Below are 27,237 nucleotides of genomic sequence, written 5' to 3' on the forward strand. Positions count from 1 at the left end.
AGTACTCATCTGATGAACCATAATTAAAGAGGTTTACAATCTAAAGCACACATTAGAAGAGAGAGAGAAAGAGAGAGTCCCTAACCATCATCAAAGATTAAGTATAATGACGGCAATGACTCGCATTTGTTCAATGACTGGTAGCAGAGTATGTAAATTGTGTGATATCGAGCTACAATTAAAAGAAGTTTTGTTACGTGAAGTATGAAGAACAGAAAAATTATGGGGAATACGATAAGTTCAGATTCAGAAGCGTCACATAGCGTTACAGCATTAAAATACGTTGCCAATAGCAGCGTGAACAAGTATGCAAATAATCTCACCTTTACCTTCATTTTTCCTTATCCATCCATCCATCCATCCATCTAATCCTTCGACCGATCGACACCGGCGATAATCTTGCATCTGGACAACTTTGCATTCGTCACTGAGCGTGTCCGAAGTGTGGCAGATCGATAAGGTAAGTACATTTTCATTTCCATAGCGATCGTACGCCATCAAAAACCGTCCAAAATCCGATGTAAACATATGCAAATGAACACTGTTCCGTACTGTACCGTCCGTTGGCACCCACCGGCATAGTCACACAACCATATTCACACGCGTGCGCACACGCCATAAGCAGCATAGCGAATAGAGAAGCGCTAGACATACCTAGCCACCGGACCCCAAACAACAAATGTTTCAAATATGGCCAGGATTTATTGTGTTGCGAAGAAGAAAGGCCCCGAGATCGCTCGATTGGCACCCGCGCAGCAATTACACTTGCGCCCGTAAGGATGTTGCAAGGTTAATCGAGGTTAGGGGTTCCTCTCGCGCGACCGGTCAACTCCCGACTTTGCCGAGCCTTATCTTGGCCCGCCGGACTCCGGAGTCTCGCGGTGGAGTCACGCTTTCGCGTTCACGTTCACGCGCAAGACATTTCAATTCAATGCAGGGGACCCAGTTGCGCGAAACAATTTAACCTATGCATGTCGATTTTAATGCCGACTCCGGAGCGGATGGTGGACTGGCTGAGACTAGAACAGCTGGATTGGTCACCAATTTGGAACGTGGTGGTCGAACGATTGGCGACTAATTCATCATATCGCTACAAATTGGCTAGACGAGAGGGCACGAGCGGTAAGATGGACACGGCTGGAATTGGTAAACCATGAACAGTGAACTCCGGAGCTGGCGGAAGATGCGGAAAACAACCGACAACAAAAAGCTACACCACGCTCACGAATAGCGAAACGGTGGGGGGAAAAAAACTCAGCTCCAATGTAACGGCTCTTCTTTCGCGCGCCATTACCATACGAGCCGTCCGCAACTCATCAAGGGTATCTGGAGCGGAATCACGGTGCATCGGAACACATCAAAAGAAGAGCCCGGTGGTACGCTACGCTTTGAAATTCAAATTGCCGCCATCTTGAAAATCAAAGCAACCGAAGAACCGATTCCGCACAATTTCCAATGGTCATTCTCACCACTCACCTTCGTCAAGGTTTACTTCGATGTCTCGTTTTTGTGCGTTGCTATGGGGGTGATTCGATCGATCGCGATGAAGTTGCTCAAATTGCTGCTCGAACGACTGCGGGCATCGTCGTGTCGTGTTTCAATATGGCGTCCAGCACGAAATCACCTTTCGTCATGAGTCCCGTGGTAAATTAATTAAAATAGCACCGTCGACCGGATCGAAGAATATCGCGAGAATGATTGAGTAATGGTACTCGCGGCGGAAGGTATATGAGTGAGACAGGGGCCTCGCCGGCTTGACAGGCAGCGTGATGAGAAGCGGAGCAGTTTCGAATTTCGAGCACGATCCATTGACCAACCGGCGTATTACGGGCCGAAAAGGAAGTGGATGAAGCAAAGAAGCACAAAATGAGCGATCGAAGTAGCGAATCGCGCTTCTGACCACCCCTCACAGTAACAGTAGCAACGGCTGGTCTAGAATTCGCTTCATCTGATCAATAGATAAAAGGCAGCAGGAAAAGCCCAAAGATCGTGTAGAAAAAGCGTGCCAAGAATTGCATTGGTTTTTGTCGAAGTAACCGAAGTGACCGCGGCATTTAAGTGGACAGATTTTTCCCACCGAGCAACTGGATCGGATCGGGGCTGATGAATGCCGTTTTGCGCGAGCTGTTCAATGAGCAAGTGTTTAGCAACAACACGGTGGAACAAAAATGTAAAACAAAATGAAGGAATGATCTACAAAGTGCTGCAAGAGGTTTCATTGTTTAGTTGTCAAAGACCTGAGGAGTTTTTGACTTATTTCTTTTTCGAAGAACAGTTTAAACGTTTTGTTGATCAGGTTGTTCAATCTCAAATAATTAAACAAGCCACTTTGCTGATAACAGCGCCATCTACCGGGAATCTGTATTAAGAGAACGTTGTAAGTGGTTGTCACTGACTTTGACAGCTATGGTTAGACAGAAGAAAGTTCTCTTTTTCCTTCTCTCTTATTTATCTCGGACTCTGAGGACTATAAAAATAAAACTAACTGATAATCATTTGTAACTGTATGTGCTGAAACGTGTTAATGTTACTCGTAACATTCAAATTCTATCCGACGACAGGACAGCCAATCGTTCAGTGATGAAATCAGCCGAACCCAGAAGGATGTAGGATTGATCCTCGCAACAGCTAAGGATGTTTAGGACCCTCATCTCATGTTGTTTTAAAGCCGTGTATCACCAAAGCTTGGTTCGTCCGATCCTTGAATATGCAAGTATTGTTTAGGATCTCACTAGCCTGGCTTGGAGGACTAAGGTTGGACGAGCTAAGCAAAATTTGACGTGGTTAGTTGCTGAACTTTCACGAGAGAGATCGTCGATATCCTGTCTGCAGTCGGTTTCTTTATTTGATGTCCTTACTTGCCGTTCTATATCGCAAGGATCTCTTATAAGCAACTTGCATCGAATTTAATCGCAAATTCTGATGTACTCTCCATCTCGTGTCCTATAGATTTTTAAACTCTTGCTTATCTCTTCGAGGCGTATGGTGCATGGTTTTAGTGATCCTCAACTTCAATGTTTCCAAGCGTTTGCCCAAGAGTTCTCTGCTACTAACAGCATAGTTAATTGAGTATTTAATCGCCAATAATTCATTCGTCCTCGAATAAATAGTCGACCTGCACATAATTATGGAGGTATCTCAATTTCTGGAGACCTTGATTGCTACACTTCGGAGGTTTGTTTCATCTCATAAGCTTTTCGACAGTTGTATACTTGTCGTAGTATTCGGAGAAATCGTCGTCAAAGATTCGTTTCGTGTAAACATACATTAATGCCTGGCTACTATGATTGGTAGTAATAAAACCAGAGAGTAGCCTCGGTTCTGGCTTTGCAGACTCGCTAAAAGAATTGATTATTGAATTGTAAAACTGATCATAAGTGACTGTGTAACATTTAACATTATTTGCTTATGAGCTCCTCGAAATTTTCCCCTTTTTCCGTATTAAACCTCAAAGGACTAAAACCCATTCCAGCAACCAGTTACCCGTACCAATCTATCCAACCACTGAGTTGCAGCATCTTAGCTCAACCTCAGCTGTAGAAAAGAAAACTGATAAAGCGGGTGGATAAATTATTCCACTCGCAACATTTCCGCCCCAAAACTGTTGCACAAGTTGCATCGCGACCGCCCGCCAACATGACCCGAGACACACAGCCAATGTTGGTGCAATGGTCCACACGACCCAGACCACCATCACCCAGCCATCCATCCGTCAGAACAAGCGTTTGCGAACAAGCGGACACACACACACACACACACAGAACGTTTCGGCAGCTGCTCGTGTGGACAAGAATTTCGAAAGTACCGTCACTGTACTGTTTGGTGTTCGTTGGTCGGGAAATCCGCTACGGTATCGTTCATCGGTGCGCGGGAAAAAATGCCCCCCCCCCCCGTTCCGTGGGGGTTTTCCCTCCCACCCGGGCAGCAGAAAAACAATCGCTTCCATTTTATAACATACCCCAATTCACACGGATTTATTATTTTTTATTGCTACCGAGCGCGCGGCGGCGGCCAAACCGTATCGCTTTCCTTCTTGGTTGGGCGATCGGCTTAAGATTGTGCTTTTCTTTCTCTCGCTCTCTCACTCGCACGCTTGCATGCAGACGGGACTGGCTTTCCACACCCCGCTGCTCGAACGAACTGCTCGGGTTTTTCTTGCTCTAGTGTGGTCTCTGTTGCGCTCGAGTGTACAGAGAGCTCTACGGACACGCCAGCAGCAGCAGCAGCAGCACAAATGCTGTGGAATGTTGTTCGCTATCGTGTGGATGATTTGGACTGCTTTTGCTGTTAAGCCGCAGCTGGGAGTGATTTTTCTCCCTTCGCACAGCAAATGCATGTCCTCACACGTCACAACCAAAGTACTGTACTTCAAATAGAGTTAGTTAAATAAAGGTATTTTGTAATTGATTTACAGTTGATTATCATACAGTGTTCTGTACCATCTACTTTTTATGGCTATTTTTATAGCAAGTTTGGGTTTATACCATTGGGTCCAGATTTAGAGTAGATTATTAGTGAAGTTGAAGACTTAAAGTTTAAGTTTAAATTTTATTTTCTATTTAATATTTAGTTTAGTGAGGTTGAAGGTTGTCAAACGGCTAATTAAAATAAAAATTAATAAAAACTCAAATTTATCTGATTAAAATAAATGCTACTGATGTACTTAAAAATTGTTTTCTGATATTTACTAAGAAGATGATTTTTTTACGATTGCAAAAAAAAGAACGATCTTGTTTTCTTCTAATGTTTTATTTCTTTTATGGTATTTTGATAAGAAAAACTTTATGAAGAAATAAATTTCGTCCACGAATTATCTCTTCTTTGGAAGCTATTTTACGAAGCACTGATATGAGGTGAACTGCGGGTCAGCCCGACCAAGTGTTATCGAACGGAACCGTACATTTGTTAGGCTGTAGAACTCACGTCCTTATGCCTAAGTTGGTTTTCTTGAGCTTTTTTGTCCAGTTCTAGATTTCGAATAGAGTTTGGAAATCACTTAACGAGTAGCTTCTTTCTACCAGTTGGCTCGGATAGCCGTCGAGAAATATCATCATTTGGAGTCCTACAACTAACCCTAACTAACTGATGGATATCAATGTACTGTATCAAGTATCTCATCTATATTTATGATGCATCGAATTCTTCAACATCGATCACCAATTTTTAGCTAGCTCGATTTTATAACGATCGTTTCCTTAGCTGCGATTTTCACATTTGCCAATAGCCTCATCAAAATTTGACCCTTTAGGTCTTTGCTTTCCAACTTCTTACACCAAAAGACCCACATCAACTGCACATTTCGTTACGTGGCGTGTCGGTTTCCACATTGCATGCACTAACTACAGGTCGCCTCGCCATGCCACCGGAAAAGAAGCGATGAAATATGGAGCAAAGTACTTCGCCACAGCTCCGCGGCATGGCAAGTTTGAGATTGCAAATGGCCGGGGCGGGGGGGAGGGTGAGATCGCTCATTTCGACATCTTCACCCTCACCCATGCAAACGGGGCCAGAGCTCAACACCTATGCTACTCACCCTTGCGACAGTCGGCACACGTCGGCGAAAGGGTTTGTATCGCTTCCCTTTTCATAGACGTTGCTCCACATTAGTCTACTTAACCCTTACCGTACGGCGGCTGAGCTGACGCTATGGAAGTATGCTAACGATATGGATACAGGGTGAAACCTCGGCTTCTGGTGCCCGGCACCACGCGGGTGAATAATGTTTGCCCTATGGTGAGGCGTTTTGTGTTGTTTTTCTTTTGCTTTCCTTCTTCTTTTCCTTGTGTCAGTTAGACTTATCATGGCAGCTTTTAAAATGATGGATCGTTTCCACCTGTCCCGGCAAAAACTGTAACAGTAAGCTTTTTTATAGTGCGGGGGGTTTTTCGCGCCCAAAGAAAAATGTACTCCTCACACGATGGACACTATGAATGGGGTGGGTCTTTTTGCTGCTGCTTTTTTTGTTTTTGCTCTGGTAGTGAAAGGGGAGTTGCATATTTGGTGCTTCTTTTGTATGTCTGCTTAAGGAGGCAGAGGAGTGGTATTTTTGATGAGCAACTTGTAATTCTACACAGCTTGAGTTAGACTTTGACATTTAACATCCACAGCCGTACACGCATCCATATCGCACATCAGCACGATTTATCGCCTAACGTTTCCGCTACTTCCGCGTTCACCTGCTGCAAGCCTTCAATCCGCCCATTTAAACGGCGCGATAGCAAAAAGGCCATAATCGGACAGAAAATCAGGCAAAACCTACAAATTCTTACGCTCGAACCGATCCAAGATTAAGCCGATCCTTGCGGGCAGGCAAATAAAATAAATGCTTCCCTTACCGAAAACGGCGAAGTGGGCCGTAGAGGGAGAAACATTTATCACACCAAAGCGTCAGTATCGGTTCCGCCCCGAACGCGCCGTCGGAAAGCGGAATCGTAACTGATCGCGCGATCAAGAAGAGCCGGGTTCGAACAGTTTTTCGCACTTTTATGCATACATTTATGTCTTTGTTGCCACCTCCTTCTCGTGCGATTAAGGCTGGCCTGGTTGGGCTCCCCCCGGAGGGCAAAATCCCGTGTATTGACCGTGCCTTATGATGATGCATCGCTTTTCTCATGTTTACCGATCGCGTCGGCTGATAATCAGTGCGAAAGGAATCGTGCGAAGGAATCGAGTCCCAATTCGATCGACGGGGTGTTTTTTTTTGCGGTGCTCTGCGTGGAAGTGTGGTTTAAAGGAACACGCTTTTAGCATGTTGTTGAACATGTTAATGAACTTGTTTTCGTTTGGGGTAGGTGAACAGCCGATGCGGATGCGGAAGGCACGGGAATAATTTAAGATAACGAATAAAAATACATCTGTTTCTTTAATTACCCGTTTTGGTGATACCTCTTGTGTGGGGTACAATTCGGGTTTGTTTTAAACTAATTCTTATGTTGAAACAAAAAATGAGATTTGTAAAGATTACATGAAAGCGATCAATAATATAAGAGACGTAGCCGTCATGAATTTATATAAAAGAAAAAAATATCGAAATTTGAATTAAAATCTATATAAGGCTGTTGTCATGCGACCGAGCAATGACACCAGCCTAAAGCTATTTGATAAAAAACTCTTCAACTGACATCTTTGTCAAAACATATGTTATAAGTAACTAGAATTCGGTGGACGAGGCGATAACGGCGCCGAGCTTCACACGACTGCACTGGGGTTCATATCCCATCCAAACCGCTCCCCGTACGTAGGGTTGACTACTTCACTACGGGTACAACCCGAGACCTCTCGAGGTTGTAATGCCAAGGAAGAAGAAGAAAGCTAGAACTAGAGGAACTCTCATCCCCTAAGGAATCTTGAGGCACAAGAGATCCCATCTACCAAGACACTGTGTCATCGGACCTCGTCCAAGCAACCTCCTGTTGCAAAAAACATACCAAGAGTCCTCGTCGTTTAAAAATCCCGGTCGTATGTGGGTCCTCTTCATTTTAGAAGTCTAGTCTACTCAGTCAAACTCACCCCTCATCGAAGAGCCCTTGTGATTCTAAGAGGATTATCATACAAGATGCTTCTTCTTCGAAAAACTATCCTCGTCTAAGGGAACTCGTCGTGCAAGGAACCTCGTCGTCCACGGGTCATAGTTAACCAAGTGATCTCCTCAAAAGAAGATCCTTCCGCCCGTCCGACCGTCGTCATTCTAAGAGCCTTGTCCTATCCTAACAGACATCGTAGTCGAAGAACCCTCATCTAACAAGAGATTTTGTCTGCCAAAGAACCTCAACTAGTAAGAGAGGTTATCACCAACAGCTTCTTATCGTTAATCGATCGGCTTGTCGAGTGTCAGGCACTTTTTTTTTCGTTTATTTATAGAGGCTTTGGGTCTTTGAGACTTCATTCGTCTCTTTCCTGTCTATTGTTACATATGTGTGGTAAAAACTAAGGCTTAACTATTGCTTAACTATTATTCTTTTTGTAATATGGAAACTTTTGTGCTATAAATTTATAGTTCGCGGTACAGGTTGCTGATGTGTTAAAAATCGGATGAGGCGGTTCTGCTGTTGCTTGTCGAGAGATAGTTGGCAGGTGGTTCGGTGTGTAGTGTATCCATAGCAATCGGTAAGGATGTGGCGGACGGTAATGTCGACGCCACAGAAGCTGCAAAGTGAAGGACTGGATCCGTCGAGAAGGTAGGAGTGGGTCAGGCGGGTGTGACCAATGCGAAGTCGGGAAAGAACTCGTTGGATGTGGCTGGAATCGGGATCGTCCCAGGGTGCGGTGTTGTGCTTGATGGAGCGGAGTTTTGTGGAGAGGTCTAGGTTGTGCCAAGTGGTGTTCCAGTGTTGAGCGACTATTGCGTTAGTGAAGCGGATGGCGTCACGGCGTGAAAGAGAGCTGTGCGGTTCGGCCGGATGGAGCCGACCTTCGTTGGCAAGACGGTCGGCATTCTCGTTTCCGATGACTCCGGAATGACTCAGAATCCAACAGAGGACTATTTCAGGAGATGGAAGGATGTCATCTAGGAGCTGAATGTGTGGGTCTTTTGGGAAACCGTGTTGAAGGGCTGCTAGAACACTTGCGCTGTCGGTGAAGATGACGTTCGGAATGTCGGTCCGAAGTCCTTCATCGGCCGCAAGACGGATGGCTATTGCTTCGGCTGAAAAGATAGAGGTGTGGTTAGGGAGCTTGATGGCACAATTTTCGAGGCTGGAATGGATTCCACAGCCGGCTAGTGTCAGGCACAAAGTTTACAACAGTCATGCTCTGAACTATTTCCGATATATGCTCTAATAAGTCAGAATTTACTGAGACTTTAAGCCTTATAATATTATAAATAAATAAATAAATAAAAGACATATGATAAACATCTTATTTGAAAAGATTTTAGAGAGATACTAAATCAGTTAAAACTAGAAAAAAGAGAACTTAAAGAACTACTAAAACTACTGAAAATTATACATAAAAATGTAACTGAAGAAAGAAACAAAACATGAACCAATCAAGGATAAGATAAGCAAACAAAACAAAGTAGTAAATGAATATAAAAAGGAAAATCATGCAAAACAAGTCAGATGTTTGAAAGAAAATTAAAGTCAGCTAACAAATGTCAGAAGGTAAAAAATGTTAAATTTAGCTACCTATAAGCGTTCATTTGTAGTTGAAAATTGTTATAAATGTTGTAAAAGCCACCATAAAACCACTTAAAACCGAACCTTCACCGAGATCTACGATTGTCTCTTTAGCAGCTTTTTATCGAACCCATATCATGCTAACCTTAGCTGTAAGCTCATGTTTTATTTGAAGTGCTTTTCTTAATCCAATCACTCACAATCCGTCACACGATCCAGCCTACCAATCTATCTCCCGCACTGCTTGAAATCTGCACACAGGGCCTGCAACTGCAACTCCCGCGAAGGCCACGTGCGACCAAGCGCGTGCGGGGTCGTCTTGTCACTCGCTCGTTGAAGTCCTCGTCCTGCTCGGCTAACACCCATCAACGAGCGGCTGTTCTCGGTTTGGCAATAAAAATAAATAATGGATTTATAATTCATTCATTAAGATAGATATCGTCCGCACTGCTCTTGAATTTTAATTCCCTCTCGACTGCCCCGCCCGGCCGCCCCACCGCTTTCCCCTTGCGCTCCGGAGATCGAGTCTGTTTTTCCTCTTCTCTCGCACGTGCGTGCCGAGAATCGCTCACACCGCTCGGTTTTGCTAAAAGCTCACGCCCTGTTACAGTCTCCAAAAATGGGTGGTGGCATGCAGGGGTGTGTGTGTGTGTTGAGGGAGGTTTAATGCTAAAATGCTGCACCGTTAAAGCCTGCAACCCGTTGAAAGTGGTCCGGCGGACTCATCTGCCGTATTCTAGCGTCGGGTAAGACAACGGTGAAACGGTAAATGAAATTTGACCCTCTTGGACTTTTTGGAGTCTGTTTTTTCTTTTTCGCGCAATCCTCCTACGAAATGACAGCCACTTGGGGCCGTTGAAGGCCATCTCCAACCCGTCGTCGTCACCGGAATGGTTTATTTTGGGAAAAATTCAAATCAATCCCATTGTGTTCGGTTTCGGGCGGTGACATTCGGCCAATTCCGAGTAAACGTTGCGCCAGTTTTCAATTTTCACTCCCTCGAGGGGGCAGAAAATGGGGGTTTACACAGACACTTTCCCGGCCGGTTGCATCGGTTTGCATGGGGCTAAAGGCTGACCCCGCCGAATGGAAAGTGGCGTGATAATTTGTTGGCTGATTTAATAACGAGTTGCAGTTAGCAGCAGAGTTGGTTCGAAGGTTAGCTGAGCAAGTGTTCAGCCACTCGGTATTTTGCTAATATTTGCACGGTTGCAGTTCAAGGGAAGTCAAGCGCAAAAAGTACACGTGCCTACTGGAAGCATTAACGGTGATCTGAGCTGATGAAGGTGATGAGAGTCTGAAGGCGAGTAGTTAATGTGGTTGCAAAAGTCTGGCCAACCAAAAATCACTGGACAAACCACTTAAGAACGAGTCTTTTCTGAGCGGTTCTGGGTGAGAATTCCCATTCACAAAACTAGAAGTCAATATTTCATCGGGGAAATTTCTTCTTCAAGCTTGCGCGTGTAAATTCCAGGAAAATGACAAGCAAATTCCAAATCGGGATGCATCGAACATCGTCCAGCGGCGGATAAGTTATCGCACAGGGCTTCCAGAAAATCGTCTTCGACTCTGAGCCCATCCTGAGTCCTCCAGCACTGGCACAGACAGACAGACTCGGTGGTGCAGAGCGTATGTTAAGGACACAAAAAACAGCAACAGCAGCAGCAAAAAACGACCCTAAGACACACACACTCTCGCAGTCATCGAAATGTCGCGGTGAAGGTATAAAAGAAATAAAAACTTTGACACTTATTAATGTTTATATCGGGCTCATGCATAAAACATCGTGGTGGCATCCGCGGAAAGGGGGGAAAGGGACGCGGTTCCGAAGCCTCCCGGTCCTCGCCTACCGATAATCGCGGAAAAATCGAACAGCAAAGCGTGGTGGTAGATGTCACGCGTGGTTAAGCCCTTTTTTGTGCCACCGATCCAGTCCGGTCGGTGTATTGCTTCGCTGTGTGCTGTTGCTTCTTCTGTCGATAAGCATTGGCTCTCGAGCCAGGGTCCGGTAGTTTGACAGCGTAGCATAAGAAGCGCATAATTTTGCGCACGAACCGAAAACGGACTTCCGAAGAAGACAACCCAATTGAATTGCATCCGTAGCAGCACCAGCAACGGGATAGCCGTGCATAACGACTTCAAACGAACCAGAAGGATTGAGGCAGGAGAGCGAAGAAGGAACGGGGGGGGATACATAAAATGCGCCCCATACAGGTTGAGGGTGAATGGAGTGAAACTCTCGAACGTCTCCCTCAAAGATTCGACCCAAAAGAAGGAAAAAACGAAAAACCGAACATGCCGTCACTTGGTTTGCCGATCGACAGCGAATGATATTGAATCGGCCGCCTGCTCGTGAGGATGAGCAGGATGTGTGTAAAGGACGAGCCGGCGATCTGCTCTACATAGGCAGCAGCAGCAGCAGTCCTCGGCCCTTCGCCCTTCGTTTGCCGAGGCATTGCAGCAGGCGTCCGGGCGTCCGTGTTCGGGGGATTTTTATTGGATTTTTAAAGAAATCGAAAGCTGCTGGTCGGTATTTGCAAACTAATTCAAAACGCGCGACGCCCGGTGATAGGGGAGACACAGTGTTGCGCGGATGTTTGGTGGATGTTTTTGGGAATGGAGAAAGGCTTAAAATACAGCTCTTCTTTGAAGAAATTATTGATTCAAAGAATTGATTGTTGAAACGTTCATGGAAAAAGACTTCAAGAACCTCTTTAAGAACCAAGGACCAGGAACCTTCAAAGATCTGTTGACGATTTTTGAGGATAACTCGTAAAATATAGTTTTAAATGGAACCAATAAACGGAAAACAATTAAAAAATCTTCTATTTTTGATATGGAAAGTAGATGTCACTAAAAAGGAAACTGCTCATATTCGATGCTCTGCTGAAAATACCCAATCAAATTAAACGTGCATCACCTGAGATGGCTAAATTTAACTTCAACGGCTCATAATACACAACATCTGGCCAGTCCCACCAAATACAGAGCATGGACTTGAGGACATGAACTTTAACTTTTAACGTCGATATAGGCTCATCAGAAACATGGTTAATTCACGAGCTCATTCACTTATTATTGCAATTAAGAGTTCACAACAGAGACTATGCATTTATTAGATTTAGATAACATTAAGCCGGAGAGGTCCTGTGGTGGAAACGATAGCAGCACCGGTCTTCACACGGCTGGATCGATGATCATATCCCACCTGGTGAGGATCGACCTCATAGTGAAGGCTTGACTATCCAACTACGTGATATCAATGGGTCTATAAAGCTGGTCAGTATGACCTAGCAGGTCGTTAGTCAAGAAGAAGTTAACTTTAAAGAACGTTCGAGAAATTATTGGAATAATCATTTAGTAATCTAGATAATAGAATTTTTATTCTAGAATAAGTTGATGTGGCTAATAGGTATTCATATTTTTCTAGAACAATTCTATCTCTCAATCTGACAAATGTAAACGCTTCTAGTGTGACAGCTTTAGTATTCTCCTCCAAGCGACATCTATTGGGAAACGATGGAACTTAAGATGTACATCCCATGAATGAATACTACTGAAAAAGATTTAATTAAAAGTTCTTCCCACCAAAATGCTGCACACCACTGTAAGGAACAGTGATTCTTCCCAGCCCACCGTTCGCTCGCTTGTTATCGTTCGCGTTCGCCCCGTTAGTCGAGGTTCCTGCCAAAACATTATCGTCAACGTCGCAACGTCGTTTGTTGATGTCACCGGTGTGTGCCGGCAGGCAGCTAAACTTTTGCATCCGCCGCATCCATGTGTGTGTGTACGATGCCGCTTGCTCTCCAGTGAACGACTCCAGCTAAGCTAAGTCCAGTCCAGGCTCCGACAGTTTTCCTGGAACACGACCGAATGTGTGTTCCAAATGTGTGCAAACAGCACACCGTGCCGAAACCGATTGAACCGAGGCAACAAACTGCAGCGAAAAAAAAGCAGCACCGGCCCACCACCACCACCAACGCCGAGTGCAAGGGAGCGTGAAGATGCTCCGCGCAAAACGAGCCGACCGGTCGAGTCGGTCGATTTCTTTTGAGCAAATTTAATTTCCAATCCGGCGACTTTGACGCCGAAGCGATCCCGATACCGGGCGGCAGATTTGCATCCATTCCCTTCTGTTTGCTTTTGCGCTGGTGCTTCTGCTGCTGCTGCCACCTGAAGACCGTTGGGGACGATTGCGCACCACGGCAAATGCTGCGGGTATTGGACAATTTTAATAATCCTGAACGATGCCTCGGTCGGAAGAGAGCGGGCGGGTAAGCAGACCAAGGCAACTTCCAACGTAAGTTAGACTGGATTTCGTTTTGTACCTTCGCGCTTGTCTGTTGCAGCAAGCGACAAAGGCGACATTTGCCGCACCGTACCGAGATACGCGCTCGGATCGCCCTCGGATGGAGATGACACCAGTGGCTCGAAGCCACTCACCACAGCGCTCTAGACTAGAACGTTGGCTGCAAGCGTGCACTGCTCTTTTTAATTCAGTGATTTCCGCGCGCGCATGCGAGTAAGCGACCGCGAAATCAATGTCGCAATGTCATCGGCAAAGCTGGACGGGGATGCCGCGAGAGCGCGGAAACCTGGCGTACCTGGCCCGCATTACGCATTAAAGTGTGTACCGCTGCAAGCCTGGCATCCGCCCGATAAGACAGTTTGTCGACAATTTATTGTCAATCCGGCCGGTTAAATTTAATCGCAAAAATGTAGAATATATTATATCATTAAACGCTGAGGCGCAGTTGAAAGGGTTGTAAAAGGGTTGTAACCCACCACCCTACCGGGGTTGCCGGAAATCAAAATGGCTTCCCGGCCTAGGGTCTAGGTCTAGGCATGTGCGAAATGAGGCTATGAGCGCGTACCGTACAGTTGATCGAGCCCATATCGAGCCGGATCACAACTTACGAGCGAAACCGGCCTCCCGGTGTAATTCCACCGAGCGGTTGGCATTTTTGCCAACGCATCCCCGTGGTCTGGTACGGTCGATCATCGGGCGGAAACGATCCTCACATCTTCGCCATACCAGCGAGCGAGGACCGAACATACACATACCGGACGGACCGCAGTCAGCGGGCCTCCGGTGTAATATCTTGCGTAGATCACGCAGCGCCTTCCAAACGGACCGGGTGCCATAACACAAACAAATCTGACCAACCAACCGAGCCGGTACCGTTTGGCTCATTTCCATTTCACTGCACCGTGTGCCGCTTGTTAAGGCTGCTGGATATGGGTGGCTCTGGGGGACTGGATAGGGGCCGGGCTATAAATTTCCACCGGAACAGATTTACTGCTACCGAGCACGGTTTGGGATTCGTTAGAGGGGTGATCGTGTCGAAAAAGGCGATCTCGGTCCGTTGTAATGCGGTGCTATAAACTTACATGGAGACGGTGTCGTATTTCGAGAGGTGGAATGTACCACGGGTTTGTGTGGTTGATAGAATGTACAGAAGGAGAAGGAGTAATTACTTGTCGATCGATGGTGTTTGGTCATTTAAAACAGTTGGACTAGTATGCTGTGAGTTTCGATTCCTGTTGGCTACTATGATCTGGAGATGAGCTGTCAAAATAAATGTCAAAATAGATGTCAAAATAAAGATTCAAAAATTTCTCATGCGATCATGTTCCTTTGAGGTGTGCAAAAACGGCTCTGGAAGAAATCCTGCCAAACAGAGAGGTAATCGAATAAATTTCTTAGTTACTGAGTCCATTATGAATCTTATTACTTTTTTGTTTTATCTTCCGTGGGTGGTTAAACCTTATTCTCTTAATACGGATTTTGTCTTTCTACATCAGAGTGGAGCTTCCAATGCTGACATCTCTATCCAGGTTCTCCTCAAAGAAAATTCAACAATTTCAATAAATTGTCCAAAGAATTCAGCTAAGCTAATTAAGGTAATATGATACAGATTTTGTACTCCAACGAGTACATCGTGCCCTCAAGCACTATTTAGTTTATTTGGCTTTTCTTTCTACCCTCGTTTTGAGAGCTAAAAACCTCTGCTTTTGATAAATTATCTCAAAAGAGCCAGAATTTACAGTCCTCTAGAAGTTGAGTATTGTCTTTTAGTCAAATAATTGTCTGTTAATTGGCTTTTAGTCAAATTAGAGAATAGTATTCTCTCAAGCACTTCAATCAGTGAAATTCAGTGAGCTGGATAATAGCTTCATCTTCTTGCTTGGCCCCAAAAACCCTGGAAAGGTCTCAGCCTGCCATTGCTGGCTTTCTGTGACTTGATTTTATGGGGTCTGGATGGGATTTTAACTCCGATCCTGCCGTGTAAAGGTCGACACCACAGTCCCCTCTGCTCCCGGACCGCCCCAATAACTTCACTAAATTATTTATTGAATTAAACTTAGACTCCTGTATGACTTCAGTTGGACTCCAGCTAATCGTGTCAATTATCAATGACTTCACGAGACCTAGATCACCTCATGGATCACCAGAACATGAGACCTATATAGGTATATTGTAGGCTCAAAAGAGGGAATAACTCACAAACACATGACAGAGCTTGAACGTGACCTGAGGAGTCCGGCAGTAATTCAAGAGCAGCTGAAATAAAAGTACTGACGCAAAAGTCAGTAAGAGGCAAAGTGACTTGAGGATTCAATGATCCATTTCGATGACCCTCTGTCAGTCATTTTCCAACAGTGAGCTGTCAAAGAGAGCTGTCAAAGTGACAGATAATATTACTAAAAGTCGTTTATTTCAGAGCGACTTGTAACTAAGACTGAGGCCACAGCTCATTCGTATATATCAAGAAGCCCAAACTTTGTATGAGATTTGACGAATAATGGCGTACAATTAAACTATCATCCGATTGTAACCGTCAAATCCCATACAATGCTTGAGGGACTAGTCGTACTTCCTCAAACTTAAACTTAGAAATTAGCTTTTTCAGAGTTACAAATGTGTGGATTCAGTCGAAGAGTCTCCCAACTTTCACTTGCAGCTTCCTAGCCGTTTAGTGCCCAACCAACTGAAATTTTGTGTCAAACATGCAAAAGCAACAAAAAGAGAAAATTGAGAGTTTTCCTAGGCTTGCATACACCTTCCAGCACAGCAGCTTCCTAAACCTAATCATGTCCGGTTAAAGTAATGTGATATTCGAGCGAACCCAAGCGCACATTGGACACTCCGTCCTCCTCTTCCTTCTCTAAATCTTCCCGCTGTACTCCCGGATCTGGTGGATACGGATCTCGTACAGCAAACTCACAGCTAGAATCCCTATCCTAATTCCCCCACAGGAATCGATCCTGCCTACCTTATTCGTACGGTGGGAACGGTTTCTTGCTGCCCGAACCGAGCGTCGAAAAACCACAAGTGGCTTATCTGTGTTGGCTTCCGCAAAGGGTCGTCCCCCGAGAGTGGAGTTGTAGCGCATGTACGCATGTAAGGGTGAATTAGCTTTTTCTGCCTGTCGTAACACGACACACTTGCTGGTGCTGATGTTCCAATGTGTAACAAGATTTCTTTACCATCGTGCCCAAAACCCTCCGATATCGTGTTTTCGCCCGGGCCAAACTCCACTCGACCGGGATGAATGAAGTACGTGTGTGTGTGTGTTGCTCGCGAAATTCGGTCCCGGAGTTGTTTTCTTTTCCGCGATGGGAGTCTTTACAATCCCCCCACCCTCTTATCTCCCTAACCCCTTTCCACCGACCGTTCAAGTCCATTAATCCCGGCGTTGCGAGGCTGCTCTCCGCGCGTAGGAAAGAATTCCCTGTTTCGTATTAATTATAAACGCAAAAGTGTATCATTACAAGCGTGTTTTCTACGGCCGGCAGGCACCGCAGGCTGATGTTTGGCCTTTCGATGAACGGGGTGAGTGGATGGGTGAGTTTGGGTGGGGTGGCTTGGTCTATAAAAAAGTGACTGCTGTGCGGTAGGAAAAAGCAAATCCGACACCGCCGCTGCCTGTGGATCGCGCTTGTAAGCGTGCGGGACATGTTGCGCATGTTACGGATGTTTTCCCCCACACCTGCCAATCACCTCTACCATCCCCTCCCCCCCACCTAAGGGCGCGCGTTGCACCTGGGGTCGCGAGAGTACGCAAGAGAAGGTGCCTTCAATTCCAGTGCTAACGGGCACGATGCTACCGATCTCAGCTGTCCGGTGCGTACACGGTGCGGGTGGTAATTGTGGCATGTCGCACCCACCACCCACCCCGAGAAACCCCCCCCCCCTCTTTCTCCACCACCCTTCCAAGCGTTAGAGTGCACGGGTCAGATTAAGTCCCGCCACGGTGTGTTGCGTTACGTTGCGTTTCGAAATGCGTTTTCCTTCAGATGTGTTGTCCTGCTCTCTCTCTCCCCCCATTCCCCCCCCCCTCAAACGTGTTGATATGAGCCGTATAAGAAACCCTTCGCCCGCACTTGGAATTAAGGAGGAAAAAACTCGCAATCAAGCCGAGATCAAAGCGTCGAGGTACTGCTACTACCACACATACGTAAGCCACACGACACGCGGAGGAAAACCGTGGGAAAATTTTGATTGTTTTTTCTACCACCCTCCCTTTTATCATCCACCCCAAGCCCTCCAGGCGAACCAAAATCACATACAACCGCTGTTCTCGCTGTTGCCCCCGGCCTGGCATTAATTAAATATGCGATTTAATTTATAATTTTATCATCATTATATACCGCATCTCTCTCTCTCTCTGTCTCTCTCTCTCTTTTGCCTGATTTCTCTTGTTTTAACGATAGAGATTACGTGCTTGGTACGTGTGTGTGAGTGCTTTTCTTCTTATTTACACTTTACGCACGACGTTTTTTTCTTTCTCTCTCTCTCTCCTTTGTCGTCTCCGCCGTGCCCTCTTGACCCAGGGGTCCCTTTTTTCCGTTTTGGTGGTGCGCTTTTCCTTGTTCCGATTGCACTTGCTGGTTAAGGTCGGCCGCGCGTATCTGTCCGATCAGTCAGCGGAGCAGTTTTTTCGAACGATCGGTTGTGCGTGCGGAAAGCTTTAAATGGTACATTTGCAATGATTTTCCTCTAAGCTTAATGGGTGTAGGGTGTGTTTTTTTCAGCAGGTTGCCCAGCTGGCACGATGAGGTCAAATGGAGAGTGAAAAATAGTTTTGTTAGAACGAGGAGAAGGTGGAAGTTGTTAGTACAATTAGAATAAAAAGTATAAGCCCTTTATCGATTTTGTTAGGTGGCAATTGAAAATGAGATCTGATTTCGGAAACAAACCTTAGTTTGTTTCGTATGTCGTTTTATCGTTCCTGATGTGTTTTTTTTTCAATTATCAATTGTATTATTCGCTGTTTTAATTCACCATCTAGCTCCATTTTTTGTTTTATATTGTTGCATTGTTTTGCTTGTGTTTTTCTACTTTCTACTTCGTTTTATCAGGATTTATCATCTTTATTGCCTTCTTTTGCATTAGTTCCTCATTCGATTTCCTTTTTATTGCTTTACATTACAACAAAAAAAAAAACACATTCCCATTTGTCCTCCATATAATGTTCATAGAACAATAATTGCAACTAAGGTCCTATTTACCAGGTTTGTCTTCCATGCTCTTGGCCTCTTGAATATCGTTAGGATTTTATTATTTTTTTCTTTTGCTCTCCTGTCTCGGTTTTTTGTGTGTTTTCATTTTTCGCTTGTTATTTACTGTGATTTTATTTACGCTTGATGAACTTTATTATTTTCAAAGTTACTTACACTCTTACCCTTTTCATTTGATTTTTCTGCAAAACTTATAATACATTTTGGTTCTCTTCTTGCTTACTCGATGAATTGAATTCATGGTTTACATTTTATTGTAATTTTTTCTCTTTTCTCTTTCATTTTCATTTTTGTCTTATTAATATTTTTTTTTATATAATATTCTCATACAGTTTTTTCGTTTTTAATTTTTTATAATGTGCGGAGATTTTTTCATTTTTTTAGGTCTTGTCATCACTTTTATTGAATTATTTTAAGCTGGATTTAACTTAACTATTGTTTGTTTTCATTTCTTCGACTCTTCTATTAGATTTTTTATTATTTTTTTACAAATTTTCGGCATTATTTTCATCTTTTCCGTCTCTTCTCTATTTCTTAAGTTTTTTTTACATATTTCATTACCTTTTAATAAAAACACATTTTTATATTTTTACTAATTTTTTTTCAATATTTTTCCTTTATTTTGCTTTTAACACATTTGCTCATGATTGACAAGAACTAAGGTTCGTGTCTGTAATAAAAACTATCATTACCACCTCTCTTAAAGTCCCGTTCGAACATAACAAAAAAAATGGCAACACTTAAAGGTACCAGTAAAACAAGCAAAATGGAGCGATTAGAGATTTTTGCCCCCACCCTTTCACCCACTTTTCTCCACCTCACCACCCCAAACAGTTATGCTCGTATTTACGACATTTCCGCAAGATAATAAATCTTCTCCGTTAATGATTTCCGCCCGTGGCGCTTCCCCATTTTTCCTGGCCTGCTTTCTATCCCCACCCTCTTATCGTTCGTTCGGTTGGATGCAAATGAAGATGAGAGGTCGGCGAGATTTTCCTATAAACTCCTAGAATCTTTCAGTAGAATGTTGTCGGTAGAAAGCCGATAAAAGTGGAGCCTTTTATTACAACTTAAAGCAGTTCAGTCGTGTAAGAATGTCGTAAAATAGGATCGTAGTGCAGGTTTTCCTTTTTTTTATTTTCTCCTCAACCTAGACGTCGATTCGAGTGAGACACCCTTAAAACATAGGGGGGGTTTATATTATCTACCGGGGCTGAAAATCGTTTCTTCCTACACACTCCCGCATTGCATTGCGGTGGGGCAAAGATAAAGAGCGAAATGGGGTTTTGCAGCCAACAGATAGGAGCTGAAACCGACGCTAGAGAAATAACAGGCAAGCTCGAAGCTCGGGGTGAAAAAAAAGCAAGCGTTCCGAGCGCATTTCCCATGAAAACTCACCGAGCCGGAACGGAATAGCACAAACACTCTTACACACACACACACACCCAACGGGGGGGAATGCAAGGGTAACGGGTGACTGGGAGTGACGGTGAGTTGCCCATTTGACCCGAGCGGAACCTCTGGAACGCCTGGCGGGCGCTTTCTCCTTATCACTAAAGACATACCCCGATTGCGCCCGATGTTTTTGCCCGCCCCGTGGATGGACGGACGACTGTGGAGGAGAAAGGGGGGAGAAGAGGGTTCCAAAAGCGGGTGGAAAAAAGGCATTCCCAATTCACGCACCGGTTGGTTGAAGAAATCTGAAGAAATGCTAAGCTTAACAGCACTTAACAAGCATCGTGGAGCAGGCAGGACCGACAGACAGACGACTTGGAGAAGGTAGCGCAAAAAAACGGCGCATCTTAAAATTGCTAATGGCCAGAAGTCAGGAGTTTTGCGTTAAAGCGTCGTCGGATAAGGTCGCCGGATAAGGTGGATCGCGCGATTGGAGTGTTAAGTGCTTCAGCGATCTGTTGCGGGGGTCAAAGTAGGGCTTGAGCCGTTAGGCGTTTGAATTTGAATTTTCCTTCAGTCCAGCTTTCCATACTTACCTTGCTAAATCTTACAGTGGAACAATTTTTACTTAAAAAATCTTAAGAATAACAATAAAAAGGCACGTGTGTGTATCTTGGTTGAACATCTATCATTGCTTTTAATTTATTTCTCATTTCATCATTAACTTAAAAGGGGAATGCTTCGAATTGTGTGGAAACCCGCGTTTTCTTGTTTTTTTCCCCCCGACCAACGTGACATAACGCGAGTGACCGGTCCCCATAGCCGGCCCCTCGCAACCGAAATCCGGAAATAATGACACCTCTTTCTTCCTCAATTATATTTTTCGACCACAGAAACGGAAACCACGCCACAGGTGACTTTGATGTGATTTCAATTTAATGATCCCGAACATAAATGATTCATCGAGCGATACGGCGTACTTTGATTTACGTGGGTTTCGGTTTTTCCCACCCACCCCCCGCCGAAAAAGATGGCGCATTTTCGAATTTCCCGACCCGTGCCGCATCCCGCTCACCGTTCGGCCTCGGGTTCCTGCTTCCGTTCCTATCGCGGTCTCTAATCTTTGCTAACGAGTAATTAACCTATAATCATGTTTTCTTCGTGTTTCTTCCGAACTAATCTACCAGCTAATCATTATTCTATTGCGTGGAATGCGTGTCGATACGCATACGGTTTTCTTTCTCGCATTTTCTTCTTTTTTTTGCTGTTTGCTTTTTTCTACCTGATTTTCTATTCTTTTAACGCGTTTTACTATATTTTTTGTGCAATTTTCTACAACATTTTTGCTCTTCTTTCCTTTTTTTCTTCTTCTTCTGTACAGAAATAGTTTCCCGAAGAAACGTTCAAAAAGCACAACAAAACTCTATGCACAAATGTCAAACATTTAAAAATACCGAAAACTGGAATGAAACAAACCGCGCGTGCCTGTGTGGTCTTGAAATACGAGTGAAAAGTGATGACTTACACAACTACCTACGATATGTCTGCCACTACTACTACTACTACAGCTTCACTCCACTAATTACATTACACGTTACCCTTAGCAACGTTGGTGCTCGCACCGGCTGTTGCGATGGTCAGCAGAAAACCTTTGGTTCAACTCATTATCCCACAAGCTAAACAGTGATCATCGGATGATTCCGATGAAGCTATCGGTGGGTGCCAACGAATGTGTGCCTCGTGGTGTTGATGAGTCGACTACTGCTACCACTACTCCTACCTCCATTTACAAGAGCAAACAAACACACCTTAACCTAAGCCAATATAATTATTGCAGTACCGTAACGAGTGAAGAGTGATGTGCATTTGAATGTGTTGAAGGTTGTAAGTCACAGGCAGAGACTGAAATGAAGCAACTACTGCTACCTGTTTTTTGGAAGAAGGATCGCTATCTACAAAGCTGAGTATTTCCACGGAGTTCATACACAGGTGCGACCCGCTAGTTGCTGTAGCAGGTCTTACGCACACCGGCCAGAATGTTGCTAAACTCGTCGTCTTTAAGCTGCTGCTCGTTCGCAACGTAGATGTCCGCCATAGTTCCGCCGTTTGGGCCGAGCGGATGGACGCCGTGCTGGACGGACACCACCTGTCCGCCATTACCGGCGGCTGCGGCAAGATGTTGCGCGTGCTGAAGTTGGGGAAGCGCGTACAACGCTACCGGAGTGGATGGATGTTGGGGATGCGATCCGGGAGGACCTCCGCCCTGTAGCATCACGTCCGACAGCTTAGGGATTCCCTGTCCTCCATTCGCCGATAGTGATAGCTGATGAGACTGTTGGTGTTGTTGATGTTGCTGTTGTTGTTGGTGTTGTTGCTGCTGTTGCTGCTGATGCTGGGTCTGATGTTGGGGAGACTGATGCGCAAGTACCGTACCTCCATAGCTGTAGTACTCGCCCTGCGATATTCCATAGATGGAGCCACCGGCAGGCGAGGACGCTGCCGACTGATGATAGGACGCACTATCATACCCGTTGAAGTTGTGATTGCTGTCCGGATACTTCAGATACTTGTCGAGATCGCGCGCATCGACCCCATCCACATCCTGGCCGGGCAGCCCGTGCGTTTCGTACATAATTCCATAGTCTTTGTAGGCGTACGAGTACGTCGGCAGTGTTCCGTTCGGTAGCGATGCCGTCCCGTAGTAGCTATTGAGTTGATCCTGCTGCTGCTGTTGCTGTTGCTGCTGCTGAAGATGCTGTTGCTGCGCATTGCTGTTGCTTATCTGGGACATCTGTGTGTTGGCGGTGGACACTCCGGCACCGAGCAACCCGTTGGAGTTTTTAATCTGACCCTGAGCTCCCGTGCCGTTATTGCTGTTTCCACTGCTGTGATTGTTTGTACTGAGATGCGGACCATGGCTGCTCGTCGTCATGGTGGTTGTGCCGAGTGTCTGATGATCCTCGGAGGTGGCCAACGGTGGGAAGTACGTACCGGTCACAATGTGACCCTGATCCAGGATGCTCCGGTTCGTGCACATCACGTACATCCCGTTCACCATGGCGGTGGTTGTTGTCGAGCCGGAACTTACCGATAGGTAGTTGCGCTTCTCGTGCAGTCCTCCACCATTCACTAGCTGACCTTCGTACGCGTACCGCTTATCACCGCCGAGACCGAATCCTCCGTACTCGCGCTTCACCAAACCATCCTGCTGGTGATGTTGATGGGAATTCTGGTGATGTTGCTGCTGCTGTTGCTGCTGCTGCTGCTGCTGCTGCTGATGTGAATGATGCGTCTCATGATCGTACGCATGCGAGGGGAAGGTGGCCGGCAACTTCTGCTCACTCTTCACCCCGTACACGCCATCGTAAGTGAGCTTCTGCTTGCTCTTCAGGTCATCGTAACTGCCGGCGTGCGCGGAATGTAAGCCTCCCCCAAAGCCTGGTTCCTTCTCCAACTCCAAAGGACTCATCTCAGGGGTTGGCAGTGCGGACGATACGTCCTCCATCTTTGCCGCGTCTCCGTTCGTCGACACGCCTCCATTAGCAGCTGCTGCCGCCGCTGCTGCTGCCGCCAGTTTGCGACTACCGACGGTCGGTGGGACAGCGATCGGTTCCGGGCTCTGGGTTGGGCTGGAATCCGGTGTGTTGAGTGCGTTGTTGCTGCCGGCATAGTAGTGCGGGTTGTACGTGAATGGGCTCATGCGCTGGGACGAGTCACCGTCACCGTAGTTCAGTTCGCTCGGGGACGAATTGTTGACCGTGAGGTTCGCACCCGCTGCCGAACCTTGACTGTTTGCCGTGGGACCCGTGCCGAGCGAGCCTGCCGTTGGTCCGGTGCCGGGTCCGGCCCGGGCTTTCGCGTGCTTCCGGCGCCGTGGACGGTACTTGTAGTTCGGGTGCTCGGTCATGTGGATCACGCGTAGCCGTTCCGCTTCCTCAACGTACGGACGACGATCCTGGGGCGTTAGAGAGCGCCATTTTTTACCTTTAGGAGGAAGAGAGAGATAGAAAAAGGGACCAATTAATGAGCAATTCAAAAATATTGAATTATTTTTGAGGAAAGCATTGATTAGAAACTCCAGTAAATGATCTTTTTTTTTGGTGAGAACACTTTAAATAGCGATCTTCTCGAAGGTAACAGTCGTCTAATAGCGTCATCATGCTTTAATTTTCGGGCGGGGGCAACAAAGTGAAGAATGTTCCTTCTCACACTCGCATCGCGATAAAGGCGCGTGCCAATTATATTCTGAAGGCATTAAGCTCATCGCTCGCCGAAAAGGGCAACGCTGTGAAGAAACCCCCAAAAGAACCCCAACCCATCCAGCAAAGCTTGGGAGAGCCTACGTGCAAAAGACCGGCACGAGATGAATCGAAGCTGCTCTGAGGATCGCGTCGGGTTCTCGGGGACCTCACACCCAGAGGATTTGCGATATTGTTTCTCGCCCTTTTTCTTGTTCTCGCTTGTCCTTCTAGAGGCGTAAGTAAGAGCCAAAAAAGAAAACATACGCCCGCCGACTTCAATATCGTCCGCTCGTGGGAGAGTAAATTATGTTCTGGCGATAAATAATTCTGCCCTTCACACACACACACACACACACACAGGCTGGCGGTCCTTCTGGGCGGCATTTATCGCTGTTGTTACGTTCGCCTTTCAAAGCTCACTATCGGCAAGAATCGCCACACACTGCACCATGCGACCCTGGCCCTGGCTGCTGTTGTTCATTTCGGTGGAGGGTTTTTTTTTATCTGCCCGCCGTCCAAATAATCGGCCCATCGGGACACACACACACACCCAGATGCGATGACATTGGTAAATTAAGTTTGACATTTATTATCAGTGCGGCTTATGCTGTTGATGGTTCGTTCGGTCGGTCGGTTGGGTTTTTGTGCTGCCGGTTTGCTGCACTTCTGTTGCGCACTGTGAGCTCATAAATCTGGTGATTGTTAGCGCTGGAAGACTGTAAGCCGCTGTTCGGGCGACTGTTCGCGGGAACAGTGCTCCTAAGGTGGAAGCTCGATTCGTTCGAGCTGTCGAATTCAATTTAGCAAGCCGCGTGTGTGAGGAACGCTCCGTGAGTGTGTTGAGTGCTTGATTTACCGGGCTTCCCAATTACCGAATCCCGTGGCCCGGTGGCTTCCGCTTCGTTCCGGTCCGGCTGATTATCGCCGCAACCGGGGTGCGAAGATCGGGATCTTGTTTGTGATCGAATTTCACCGCAGGAGATGCATTTAATTTGATAGTGATTGGATGATTTTTTATTTATAGCTCGTCGGGTGCAGTTTAAATTGGAAAATAATTAAATTTCAAGGTATTAAACTTACAGCGCTCAGTGTACTTACAAAAAGCAGCCTATAAGGTCCTGGAACTATTAAACAGCCCTTAATCAGCATGAATACGTTAAACAGTTTTCCAAATTTGTCTCACCGCTTTGAGCTTATTTAAAGGAAACTGACGGTATTTTAGGATTTTAGATTTTTTTCTGCTGAAAATGTAGGAGGACTTTTTAGCAGAAAAAAAGGAAAAACAAGTAGACAAGATATTCGGAATTATTTTAGCAGTTTAACCATTCATTAAATGGCAATATGGTCAGGTCGTTCCTAGGCAGTTAGCAGTCAAAATTCCAGAGATCTTCAAAGACATTTTTAGCAAACTTATTATAAAATTAGGACAGCTGTGTTCCGTCTATATAGATATCAGCGTCCTATAGTCCTATGAAATTCTTTCTTTAGATCTAGAACTGTATCTTGAACTTCAGGCCTTAATAATCTTGAGCTTGAGCTTCAGGCATACCAATGGCAAAGATATGTTTCAATGCAGAAATACAGTACAGATTATTAGGATCAAAATTCCCTGCCATAAGTTACATAATTTAAATACAGTACAAGCAACTTTTTATAAAACGTCACTTTTAAGCAGCGAATAATCAGCACTTAAGCAGCGGAAAAGTTCGAATAATGATTTAAAGCAATTTTGATTCATCGATGCAAAATAAATACAGTTCTAGATACAGGACAGGCAAATCGTCATCATTTGAGACTAATGATCAGTATCAGGATCTCTAGACAAACCACTCAAGGCAGCCGGCAGTTCATAAAGGTTTCCATAACATACTGATCCTTTCGGACTTGGCTGCGCTAATCCGCCTGAAGAAGTGAATCAGATCAGATGTTTATAGCAAACGAGCCAACCTGATGTCTTTAGCGTCACCCCAGCGACACCAGTGCCAGTGCCAGCAAAAACAACGGCCAACAGGCAAAACAATCGAACAGTTATGGGACAGTAAATTTGTTTATGCTTTCTCATACCCCCAACGCTGTGGCCCTGCTGTTCCTCCACCTCTTTAAACTCCCCTGCTTCCCCCCCCCTCCCTCCCCACACACACACACAGGCAGTAATATGAGACCCTTCGAGTGAGGGAGCAACAACAACAAAATCTCGGCACAAACTATTATTCAAATAGACTTTTGGCGTGCTGCTGCTGGCGGTCATTGTACCGTTGTTCTTCACCCTCTCTCTCTCCCAACTGTTTCCCCCTCCCCACCCCTCTGAGGGCACCCTTTTTTGGGCTCGTGCTAAATGGAGCTGGAACACGTGGTCAGCTTGAATATTAATGTTGCAATGTTGTTTCGGTGGAGGCGTGTGTTGAGCCCACCACACAAACGGAACAGCCGAAGAAAGGTACCACGTTTTTTTTCTTACTATCGTGTTTGTTCGATGTGTTTGCTGTTTTCCTTTTTTGCCACGGTGAACAGGTGCCCCGGCTGCAGATCGGTCGAAGACATGCTTTCAGAACCGTTTGAAATCGGTTTAGCGGTTGTTGTTTTCTTCCCCTGCTGCGATGTAGTGTGTGGTGGGTGAATTTTAATAACGAAAAGCTCGCTCAGTGAGCGGGCAGTGTCACTGCCAATCGGTTACCTCCTGGCAAGATAATTGCTCCCGTAGGTCCCGTCCTCTTCCTTGCCAGTTGTCGCGCGTGGGGGACTTAAAATTCATCACCACGAAAAGAAAGGCGAATCGCCGCTGTGTGCCGTTTTTGGGACGGTTTGCCTCCTGTACGATTTTGATCGTTTCGATGATTAATGCTCGGAGATGCTACTGCCCCGTAGCAGCAGCAGCAAAACATGGTGCGGAGGGGAAGAAAAAAAAAACAATGGCTGGTAATTAATCAACAATTACATTACCCAGGTCGGTGGCATCACGC

General features: G+C 45.6%; 1 protein-coding gene across 1 annotated transcript in view; it reads right to left on the reverse strand.

Moving 5' to 3' along the window:
- Nucleotides 1–20,705: 20,705 nt before the first annotated feature.
- Nucleotides 20,706–27,237, reverse strand: part of LOC118503913 (putative transcription factor SOX-15) — a 53,808-nt gene continuing 47,276 nt past the window's right edge. Inside the window, exon 3 of the mRNA XM_036037710.1 lies at nt 20,706–24,020. Coding sequence (XP_035893603.1) covers nt 22,036–24,020 — 1,985 coding nt within the window. The 3' untranslated portion in view covers nt 20,706–22,035. The remainder of the gene's footprint in view (nt 24,021–27,237) is intronic.

This window comes from Anopheles stephensi, chromosome 2 (genome assembly GCF_013141755.1).
Source record: "Anopheles stephensi strain Indian chromosome 2, UCI_ANSTEP_V1.0, whole genome shotgun sequence".
NCBI lineage: Eukaryota > Metazoa > Arthropoda > Insecta > Diptera > Culicidae > Anopheles > Anopheles stephensi.